General features: G+C 42.4%; 1 protein-coding gene across 5 annotated transcripts in view; it reads left to right on the top strand.

Moving 5' to 3' along the window:
- Positions 1-7,618, top strand: part of rpap1 (RNA polymerase II associated protein 1) — a 92,881-nt gene extending 85,263 nt beyond the window's left edge. For all 5 annotated transcript variants that reach the window (XM_072569270.1, XM_072569269.1, XM_072569271.1 and 2 more), the window contains exons 24-25: positions 2,888-2,944; positions 6,749-7,618. In XM_072569270.1, the coding sequence (XP_072425371.1) occupies positions 2,888-2,944; positions 6,749-6,904 (213 nt within the window). In that variant the 3' untranslated portion in view covers positions 6,905-7,618. The remainder of the gene's footprint in view (positions 1-2,887; positions 2,945-6,748) is intronic.
- Positions 7,619-12,148: the final 4,530 nt, after the last annotated feature.

The following is a 12,148-nucleotide window of genomic DNA, read 5'->3' as shown; positions in this document are numbered from 1 at the left end:
ATATATAACCGATAGAGGGTTTTGTAGGGACAGCATAGAGAATATGTTCCTGTTTGTGGAGCCTTTCAAAGCCAAGAGCTGTAAAAGTCTCCAATAAATTCAATACAAAATTCAGGAGAAATTTATTTCTAACAAGTACTTTGGAATTTGAAATTCAGTATTGCAAGATTTACTGCATAGATACCATGAAGAGGACACTCGATAAACACATGAAAGAGGAAGGATTAGATGAAAATGTTGGTTGGACTGGCCCAATTTCTTTTAAATTTGTGCTTGGGATGTGTTGGCAAGGTGTTGTTCATTGTCCACATTGAACCATGATGTAGTTACACCCAAAGTGCTGTTAGGGAGGGAGTTACTGGATTTTAACCCAGAAACACTGAAGAAATGGGGATGTAGTTCCAAGTTGGGAGGGGAACTTGCATTTGGAGGTGTTCCCATGTTCTGCTGCTCTTGTCTGTCTTGGTAGATTCTGCAAGTTTGGAAGGTGCTATTGAAATGCCTTAGTTGACATTGCTGCACTTTGTATGGGCTACTCACTACTGCCACTGTGTGCCAGTGACAGACAGATGGAATGAATGTGTACAGTGGTGAGTAGGGTGCCATTCAAGCTGGATGGGTTAGAACTGGGGTAGAGTGTTGTTGGAGTTGCATCTGGATTGGTGGAGAGTATTCCATCACACTCGTGACTTGTGCCTTTTGATCATGAAGAGACTTTGAGGGAACTGGAGGTGATACTCACTGAAGGATTCTCAGTCTCTGACCTGCTGTTGTGATCTAATGACTAGTGCAGTTGAGTTTCTGGTCAATGTTAACCCTAAGGATGTTGATATTAGGGGATTCAATTTGTGTTTCTATTAAATGTCGAGAGAAGGTGGCTATTGCCTGGCATTTCTATGGTGCAGATATTACTTGCCAGTTATCAGTTCAATGTGATAGGTCTTGTTGCTGGTGTGCTTCAGTATCTGTGGATGGAAACGGTGTTGCAAACTGCAATTATCAGCAAACATCCCCATATGATTGAAGGAAGGCCATTGATGAAGCAGTTGAAGATGGTTGGGCCTGGAACACTACCTTGAGGAAATGTAGTGACGTCCTGTGTCTGAAGTGATTGAGGTCCAACAACCGCAGCCATCCTCGTTTGTGCCTGGTCTGACTCTAAGCAGATAGTTGTCCCCGTGATTCCCATTGACTTCATTGCCAGGGCTCCTTGACAACACAGTCAATGAAATGTTGTTCTGATGTTGGGGGCAGTTGCCCTCCCCTCATCTAGAACTTGGCTGTTTTGTTCATGCTTGGAGTAAGGCTGCAATGAGATCTGCAACTGAGCATCCTGGCAGAACACAAACTGAGCATCGGAAAGCTGGTTATTGTTGAGTATATGCTGTTTTGTAGCATTCATGACTTCTATGACTCTGAGGATTGAGAATATGGCGGTATCAGTTGCCTAGATTGGATTTGTCTTGCTTTCCATGGGCAGAGCAATTTTTCACCTTGTTGATTATAGATTCGTAGAGATGTACAACACAGAAACAGATCCTTCAGTCCAACTTGTCAACCAGATATCCTGAATTAATCTAGTCCTATTTGCCAGCATTTGACCCAAATCACTCTAAACCCTCTCTATTCATGTACCCATCCATATGCCTTTTAAATGTTGTAATTGTACTAGCCGCCTCCACTTCCTCTGGCAGCTTATTCCACACATGCAGATGCAAATGTACATCTTGGCCAAGCTTGGAACAGCTTGGGTGAGGGGCATGGTTATTTTTGGAATACACTTCTCCACACTGGAACGAGAATGTTGTCAGGGCTCATAATCTTTCAGATGCCTTAATTTCTTGATATCATGTATGGTGAATCAAACTGGCTGAGGATTGGTGCCTATGCTCTTATAGATCATAGGAGAAGGCTGAGGTAGATCACTCAGTATGTCCAGCTAAAGACAGTCACGAATGCTTGAGGCATGTGTTTCACACTGATTTGCGGAACATCATAATTGTCTGAGGATGGAGTTGTTTGTGGAGCCTTCTCCTCCACTTAGTTGTTGATTTCTGCTCTCCATTCATGATTGAATATAGAAGACAAGTTGGATGGCCTATTTTTGTCCTGTACATTTTATGTAATCAGTCACATTGAGCTCAAAGTTATTAGCTAAAGGGAAATTTTGTTAAACTGCTGGTCTGTTCAATGGAACAATACTTTGGCCTTGAAAGGATTGAGAACAAAATGTAATCTTTGCAAACCAGAAGTGCTGGCGTACTATCAGGGTGCGATTCAGCAATCCACAGGGATTAGATGTCTTGCATCATCTCTAATGCAAGATTAAATTTGATACTCAAATGGCTGAAACTGAAAAATGCACAGTGCTTTAGCAAGATATATAATGTTTAGGTCAGGGTTCCTGCATTTTCCAGATAAAGCAATCTATTTGAAACACCAGTCACAACCCATCAGTCAATCTTTTGGGTTAAATCAGCATGGCACAGAAACACTTGACAAAGAAGTTTTAACTCGATCAAAAGCGATTAGCTTTCTAAAGTGTACACTGTTGCATATGCAAAGTATACAGAAAGTGTGTTGAGAGTATAAGGATTTTGCTCTGAAATTAACATAACTTATACCATAGCTAATTTGCAAACTGATGGACTTTATCCACATCTTTTGAGCTTCATTGTAGTCACTGATTTAGAGTGATCTGTTTGTTTGTCCAGTCATCATGTAGATTAAAGTCCAAAAGACAAGCAATTTATTTATAATATGCCATTGAAGTGCTTGAGTGTTTAGTTATAGTAAATTAAAGCAGTTAGCACAAAGCAATATTTCAATGTTGATAGTGAGCATCACCTTTTCCACATTTTTTTGTACGATTTTTTTTGTTTTGCAGGTGTTTGATGCTGCCAAGAAGAGCATGCTTCGGAAATCTTACCTATTAACAGATGAGGTGGGTTTTTTTCTGTTTTAATTTCATTTTACCAAAGTCTGTATTACTTTGCTGTAGCACTCTGAGGGCTATTAAGTGCAGATTATGCTCCCCACCCACCCCCAACAAACATGTCCTTGTCCTTGTACAAACATATGCCTGTCCTCTTCTGTCCTCGTACAAGACTTAGGTCATGTCTCACTTAGAATGCTGTTTCCTGTAATAGTCTCTTCTTGGGACTGGTAATGTTGAGGGTCTGGAATGGGTGCTGGTGAGAGCCACTGGACCCATTCCCAGTATGAAGCATTGTAGTTATCATGACAGGGCTAACTGGGACTGTACACTTCAGAGAAACAAGGCTGAGGGGAGGTCTATCTGATGTTTATTAGAGAATAAAGGGAGTAGATCATTTGTTCAATTTAAATCAGTTCAGGAAAATGGGATCACAATTTTAAGTTGTACAAGATGGGATCCAGGTTCGGTGTCCAGGAGCTTGTTCCTTTCTTAAAGAATCCTGGAGTTCTGGGATGGCTATTGTGTGTGTGCGCGTGCGCGCGCACATGCGCATTTTGACTGGGCGGGAGGATGCAGATTTGACAAATTCCTTCAAACAAACAAAATGTGGCTATCTCTAGCTCGGGCAGCTATCATTTTTTTTTGTCTATTCCCAGAGATCATGAGGCTTTTGACTGGGGTTAAGATAATTGTATATTGAGAGGCACACAAGGCATCATCTTTGTGTGAGACGAAGTGGATGGATCAGGGTTTCTGTTCCTGTTTGGAACTCCTGCCCTGTTATCTCAGCATGCCCAAAGGCAGTCTTTCAACAAGGCTGTGCGGAAAATGAGGCCCTCTGATCTTGAGTAGCATTGCTGGAGCCTCTGAGCAAGCTAGTTGTAAGTTGGTGTCCCTCTCCTGTGACAAGATGATTAAATCACAGCTGACATTCCAGTGCTGAAATGCCACTGTAGTTAGGGTGGAATGGTAGCTCGGTGGTTAGCCCTGCTATCTTACAGCGCTTGGAGATACTTGAGTATACTTGAGAGGGAAATCAGGAGGACAAAAAGGGGACATGAGATAGCTTTGGCAAATAAAATTAGGGAGAATCCAAAGAGTTTTTACAAATATATTAAGGACAAAAGAGTAACTAGGGAGAGAATAGGGCCCCTCAAAGATCAGCAAGGCGGCCTTTGTGTGGAGCCACAGAAAATGGGGGAGGTACTAAATGAGTATTTTGCATCAGTATTTACTGTGGAAAAGGATATGGAAGATATAGACTGTAGGGAAATAGATGGTGACATGTTGCAAAATGTGCATATTACAGAGGAGGAAGTGCTGAATGTCTTGAAACGGTTAAAGGTGGATAAATCCCCAGGACCTGATCAGGTGTACCCGAGAACTCTGTGGGAAGCTAGAGAAGTGATTGCTGGGCCTATTGCTGAGATATTTGTATCATCGATAGTCACAGGTGAGGTGCTGGAAGACTGGAGGTTGGCAAATGTGGTGCCGCTGTTTAAGAAGGGCGGTAAAGACAAGCCAGGGAACTATAGACCGGTGAGCCTGACCTCATTGGTGGGCAAGTTGTTGGAGGGAATCCTGAGGGACAGGATGTACATTCAAAGTTTGGGAGAAGATTTGTAGCTTGTTGTTGTAATTCTGTTTGCTGAGCTGGGAATTTGTGTTGCAGACGTTTCATCCCCTGTCTAGGTGACATTCTCAGTGCTTGGGAGCCTCCTGTGAAGTGCTTCTGTGATGTTTCCTCCGTCATTTATAGTGATTTTTATCTGCCGCTTCCAGTTGTCAGTTCCAGCTGTCCACTGCAGTGGTCAGTATATAGGGTCCAGGTCGATGTGTTTGTTGATTGAATCAGTGGATGAGTGCCATGCCTCTAGGAATTCCCTGGCTGTTCTCTGTTTGGCTTGTCCTATAATAGTAGTCTTGTCCCAGTCAAACTCATGTTGCTTGTCATCTGAGTGTGTGGCTACTAAGGATAGCTGGTCATGTCGTTTTGTGGCTAGTTGGTGTTCATGTATACGGATCGTTAGCTGTCTTCCTGTTTGTCCGATGTAGTGTTTTGTGCAGTCCTTGCATGGGGTTTTGTACACTGCGTTGGTTTTGCTAGAGGCATGGCATTCATCCACTGATTCAATCAACAAGCACATCGGCCACTGCAGTGGACAGCTGGAACTGACAACCGGAAGCGGCAGAGACAAACCACTATAAATGCTGGAGGAAACATCACAGAAGCACTTCACAGGAGGCTCCCAAGCACTGAGGATGTCACCTAGACAGGGGACGAAACGCCTGCAACACAAATTCCCAGTTTGGTGAACAGAACCACAACACAGGATGTACATGTATTTGGAAAGACAAGGACTGATTTAGGGATAGTCAACATGGCTTTGTGTGTGGGAAATCATGTCTCACAAACTTGATTGAGTTTTTTGAAGACGTAACAAAGAGGATTGATGAGGGCAGAGCAGTAGATGTGATCTATATGGACTTCAGTAAGACGTTCGACAAGGTTCCCCATGGGAGACTGATTAGCAAGGTTAGATCTCATGGAAAACAGGGAGAACTAGCCATTTGGATACAGAACTGGCTCAAAGGTAGAAGACAGAGGGTGGTGGTAGAGGGTTGTTGTTCAGACTGGAGGCCTGTGACCAGTGGAGTGCCACAAGGATCGGTGCTGGGTCCACTACTTTTTGTCATTTACATAAATGATTTGGATGTGAGCATAAGAGGTATAGTTAGTAAGTTTGCAGATGACACCAAAATTGGAGGTGTAGTGGACAGCGAAGAGGGTTACCTCAGATTACAACAGGATCTCGATCAGATGGGCCAATGGGCTGAGAAGTGGCAGATGGAGTTTAATTCAGGTAGCTGCGAGGTGCTGCATTTTGGGAAAGCAAATCTTAGCAGGGCTCATGCACTTAATGGTAAGATCCTAGGGAGTATTGCTGAACAAAGAGACCTTGGAGTGCAGGTTCATAGCTCCTTGAAAGTGGAGTCGCAGGTAGATAGGATAGTGAAGAAGGCGTTGGTATGCTTTCCTTTATTGGTCAGAGTATTGAGTACAGGAGTTGGGAGGTCATGTTGCGGCTGTACAGGACATTGGTTAGGCCACTGTTGGAATATTGCTTGCAATTCTGGTCTCCTTCCTATGGGAAAGATGTTGTGAAACTTGAAAGTGTTCAGAAAAGATTTACAAGGATATTGCCAGTTTTGGAGGATTTGAGCTACAGGGAGCGGCTGAACAGGCTGGGCTGTTTTCCCTGGAGCGTCGGAGGCTGAAGGGTGACCTTATAGAGGTTTATAAAATTATGAGGGACATGGATACGATAAATAGACAAAGTCTTTCCCCTGGAGTCGGGGAGTCCAGAACTAGAAGGCATAGGTTTAGGGTGAGAGTGGAAAGATATAAAAGAGACCCAAGGGGCAACTTTTTCATGCAGAGGGTGGTACGTGAATGGAATGAGCTGCCAGAGGATATGGTGGGAGCTGGTACAATTGCAACATTTAAGTGGCATTTGGATGGGTATATGAATAGGAATGGTTTGGAGGGATATGGGCCAGGTGCTGGCAAGTGGGACTAGATTGGGTTGGGATATGGACGGGTTGGACCGAAGGGTCTGTTTCCATGCTGTATATCTCTAAGACTCTAAAACAAAATCAGAATTACGTAGCCATTATAATTTGTTGTTTTGTCTCTTACATTTTCCTTATTGAAACAGCGATAACACTTCAACATTAACTGTAAATCCTTTTTGAGATACTGAAGCTATTAAAAAATTAAGCTCAAATTTTTTTCTCTTCTCTATCTAGGCACTGAGAAGACATCTGCTTCACTTTAAGTTGCCCAATGTAGAGTCACCCTGTGGCTTTGATTTGTACGAGGAGCTGCCTCCGATCAGACGCAGGTGGATGCAAAAAGTCCTTGGGGACCTTCTACCTCCAGAGGTTGGGTTGGAGGCAAAGTAACAGGCAAGAAGCTGACACCAGGGAAGTGGGGTGACGTAGCCACTTAAGGAGGGGGGGCGTGGGGAGTCCCAGTCCAGAAGGTACCTTTCCATTCGGCAAATGAATCCCCAGAAGAACGGAGGTGAATCCACATGTCCTGAGATCTGAAACTGAGTGAAATGGCTTAGAATTGTCTACTTGAGCAAATCGACAAAAGTAATTTTATCATCTGAGAACTTTTTGTATGTTTATAAAGGCGAATTTTAATTCGCAGTCAGCCTAGGCCCCAATGACAGAGGCCTGGACAAACCAGGTCATACAGGATGACACCACTGCCATCCCAAACGCCCTTCTACCAGAGCAGGTTTTACCTTGATGATCAGGAGCTCATTCACAACTCAGTGCTGGGTGTATTTTAACTGTACCATGAGATTGGATGCCTGGGCCCATGTTACTGTGTTAACCTGATGAGCCGATTTCCTATCTTGACACCGAGAGGTGAATTTCTGGACAGTCCAGGTGAACATTGTGGCTGTATCTTCACAGAGGAAGATTAGGACATCTTGGAATGGCCTGGCTTGACATGAATTGTATAGAGAGATTCTTGTTCCATCTTCCATGGGTTGCTATTGCTTGCTGCTGAAGCAGTTTGCACGGGTGAGATTTTATAACGGGTGTCTGAACTGTGAGCCACAGATCCAATGTACTAATTTTTGAATAAATTATACAACCTTATCTTTCATATTGATGTGCGTATGTGTTTGGGATATGATGGAGGATGACCTGGGAAGGGTTTGGATCAGTTCAAAACAGGGTGGATGGAGGTTTCCACTAAACTATCGTTATATGTTGGCCAGAGACTTATATTCTATTCTAGGCGGCAAGCTTAAAGCTGGATGTCAAAGTATTAGAGAGGGTGCAGATGAGATTTACTGGATTGGGAGTTGCTTGAGAAATGAGGTAAATTCAGTTAAATGCTGAGAGTGGAGAACCTTATTCTGTGCCTTAAAGCAGAGAAGGTTAAGTGGAGAGTTAAAGGCAGTGACTCCATAGTGAAGCTGGGAAAGAGCTAGTTCTCCTGATAGTTGTTTGATAAGTCGAGGACTTGCCTTTTAGAAAATTGGCAATAAAAGCAGAAGAGGCAAATGTTAGGGTGTGGGACACACTGCTTGAAAAGGTGGCAAAAGCAGAATCATTAATAAGCTTCAAAACAAAACTGAATCAATACGTGATAATAAAATAAAATTGGCTGGGCTGGTTAGCGAGGGAAGAACAGGGCAAAAGGATTAATTGGATAACTTATAGAGTCATAGAGATGTTCAATATGGAAACAGACCCTGCGGTCCAACTCGTCCATGCCGACCAGATATCCCAACCCAATCTAGTCCCTCCTGCCAGCATCCGGCCCATATCCCTCCAAACCCTTCCTATTCATATACCCATCCAAATGCCTTTTAAATGTTGCAATTGGACCAGTCTCTGCCACTTCCTCTGGTAGCTCATTCCAAACACGCACCACCCTCTGTGTGAAAAAGTTGCTCTGTAGGTCTCTTTTATATCTTTCCCCACTCACCTTGAACCTATGCTCTCTCGTTCTGGACTCCCCCACCCCAGGGAAAAGACTTTGTCTATTTATCGTATCCATGCCCCTCATGATTTTATAGACCTCTATAAGTTCACCCTTCAGCCTCCAACGCTCCAGGGAAAACAGCCCCAGCCTGTACCAGCATAGGTATGAATAGCCTCTTTTAGGCTGTACAATTTTATGAGATGGAGGTGTACAATTTTATGGTGTTCATTAAGATCCCTCAGCTGATTTACAATATCCATATTAGAGTGGCTATCACGGTATGGCCTAACCAGACTTTTTAAACCATTTCCAAGTTGGTCAGCTGGCACGGCTAGTAAAGAATTTCTAAGTAACCATCAGCTTCTGCTCCTTGCCAACTTGCATTTAAGCAATGCCTTCACAGGAGCGTAATTACATTAAAAATCAACACCAACTGAAAGTTGGGTGATCAAACCTGCGGCTCGGCAAATGAATTGGTTTAGAGTGGGAATCCAAAAGTCAGGATTGAAGGTGTGGGGATGCCATTGGCAGAGTGATGAGAGTGGAAAGTGAAGAAAAAGTGGAAAATCTTGGAAAGTTGGTTGGGGGCCATGGGAGCAGGAAGAGAATACAGGGATCGGGAGGGCTGAGACCACGAAGAGACCTGACACTGTGAGCCAGTGGTGCTCCTTTAATTACATGTCAATACCATAGATACTCTAGGTGACTGAACTGCTTTGCCTGTCCTGCCTTATTTTGTTGGCTGGGATGATTTATTGTGCTTTCCATGCGTGTGTACAGTTGCTGACTAATCAGAGTTAAAGTTGATGAATGTTTCTTGTCAAAGATTAAAATGAAGAGCTGCCTCTTCGAGTAACATTTCAATTTTTAAATGTGAAATCAGTTTGAATCTTCTCTGCTCAGTGTAAAAGCTAACTTGATTGCTACATCATTTTGCAATTGTACTTGATGCCCATAAGATGACTTGTACAAGAAAGGGAAAGAAATTACTTGCGTAAAATATGAGGCTGTGCTTCTTAATTTGGTGCTGAGATGCTCAAGGAATTATGTATCTGACCTTTGACCTCTGTGCTAACACAGGTTTCTAACTGACTGGTTATCATTCACCAGCACTAACATACCTCCAAAAGCAAAACACAATATCCTACATTACAATTGTTCAAATACTTTTTTAAAAAAAGGGAATCTGTATAGCACCTTTCACAACCTCAGGATGTCACAAAGCACTATTCTAAGGAGTACTCTTCTGAAGTTTTGTAATTGTGTCATGCTAGAAGAGTGACAGCTAATTTGTACACAGCAAATTGCCACAAACAGCAGTCTACAATTGACATGGTAATTTGTGCCGCTGATGTTGGTTGTGTCGTTGATGAGGGTAGATATTGGCCAGGACACTGAGGAGAACGCTTCTACCTGTTTTATATACCCTGGAGAGAAGGTCGGACCTTGGATTAATATTTTATGTCAAAAGACGGTGCCTCCAACTGTACATTGCTATCTGACCAAGGCATTCACATTTCAGAATTGAATCTTGTGTTCACGTCTCTGGGATTGGACTGGAACACAACCTGAGATGATCTCAGCTGATGGTTGTGCTTGACAAGTCAGAACCATCGGTTTTATTTTTACAATTTGTTAGTGTGGTGGTCAGCCACTGAACATATCCAAAAGAGGCTGTCAGTGTACTTTTGATAAAGGCAGATGGGTTTATTATACAAACGAAAAACAAAAAATGACGATTTGGAAAAATCACATACACACAGCACTGAGATCCTGACCTGAAAAATGACTTAAATTTTCAGACTTCCTGTGATCATCAGGATTGGCATCAGGTTCAGCTGCAACACCAATTCTTGTTCAAATCACTTTGCTCAGTGTGGGTTCTGTAACACTTGCAGAACCAATAGCTGATGATTGCTCTATTGGTAGTGTATTTAGATGGTGAAAGTTTACAGTATGTTATTATTTCGGAAATTTTGATTCTGTTGCAAAAAGGGTTTTGGTTTCCAGGGGCAAAAAAGACAGATTTTTATTTCTAATGATTGCACCTCACTGCAGCAAGCACTGGAGATTTATTAAGGTGGGAGCTCTAACTCATTTGCCACACAACCTCCCAACACCATTACCAATGAGAATGATGAGGCATCCAGGCTTTTTCAGGTCTTTGGCCATTATAGTGATCTCCTGAATTGGCCTGCTGTCGTAACCCTACATAACCTGCCCATACGTAAACTCTCACTATGAGTTGTCTTTAGGTGCAGTTATGCATTCTCCAGCTCATGTTCAAGTGTCTCTCTAGCCTCATCTCTCCCTGCTTCTGGACTTCCTGCAGCCTTTGGGCTCTCTGTGTTGCTCCGACTGTGTCCTTTGGTATATTCCCGATTGTAATCACTACACCATAGGTGACTGTGGCGTCAGCTGCCTGGGCTCTTAGTTGTGAAGTTCCCAAATTAAACCTCTGATTCTTTCACCGTCTTGTAAGATGTTCCTTAAGACTTAGTTCTTTATATCCAAAGTTTATCTGATTGCTATCCTGGATAGTGGGCAAAGTTTAAAAAAAATCACACAACACCAGGTTGTAGTCCTCCATCTCCGTGAATGGGGCACTATTGTGGTATGGCTCATTTCCACAGTGAGTAGTACTGTTTATCTTGGGTAGGGCAGGGTGTCATTTAGCCAGTGCTTTAAAACACTGTGTCCTGGAGACAAGGGACTATGTAATTCAATGATATGAATGTGTAGCAGATTAAAGTCGTGATTAAAAAATAGGCACCATTTTTCAAGAAAATGTATTGCCCAACCTTCCTTCTCTGAATTAAATGGATTTCAAGCTAGCTGCATTGATTAACAAAGTAAATAAGCAAAGTTGGTTTCCCTCGATATAGTCTCCTATTAGCTGGAGGCTTTATTCTCTCTAACTGTGTCACTGTCCTGATGTCTTGTTTAAATAAGTGTCCTGAATGCATCTGTCATGTCAAACCCCTGCTCTTCCCCTGAACCTCTATATCTGTAGCCCAAAGTAAAGACTCGTCGTCTGACACATTGGAGGAGACTGTGCCTGTGTGGTGTGGAACTATTGTGCTCTTTTAATAGCAAGGATTTGCTGACCTCTGGTGGAACTTAGAAGGATTTATCATCCAATTTTTTTACTGGGCATTGTTTTAAATTAGAATACCTACAAAGTGTATGTCTCTGTGTTTATATGGCTCTCTCTTTCCCTATGACGTATGTGTGAATATGTGATATGTGCATTTGGTATTTAATGGAAAGAATAACATCTCTCAAATCAAATTGTCTGTCATCAAATAGAACAATTGCAGAAAGATTAATTCAGACACAAAATACTGTGCAAAGGTGTTTTTCCAATTGTATTTTTCTTATTATTCACTTGTGAGATGTCGGTGTTGCTTTTGTCCATTCCTAATTGCCTAGAAGGAATTTAAGAATCAGCAACATTGCTGCAGAATATATCAGGTAAGGAAGGCAGATAGTGAACCAGATGGATACTTTTTTTTAAAACAATCACAGTCACCATTAGGCTAATTTTAAAATGAATTTTGTTGAATTCAGATTTCACCATCTGCGGTAGTGGGATCTGAAAACATGTTCCCATAACATTAGCCTGGGGTTCTGGACAACTAGACATTACTATTACATCACTGCCTCCTTTGGCTCTAGAGGATTTTTATTGTTTC

Source organism: Chiloscyllium punctatum, chromosome 4, assembly GCF_047496795.1.
Source record: "Chiloscyllium punctatum isolate Juve2018m chromosome 4, sChiPun1.3, whole genome shotgun sequence".
NCBI classification, from domain to species: Eukaryota; Metazoa; Chordata; class Chondrichthyes; order Orectolobiformes; family Hemiscylliidae; genus Chiloscyllium; species Chiloscyllium punctatum.
Note: the sequence above shows the minus strand (reverse complement) of the source record. Positions and strands in the feature narration are given on the sequence as shown.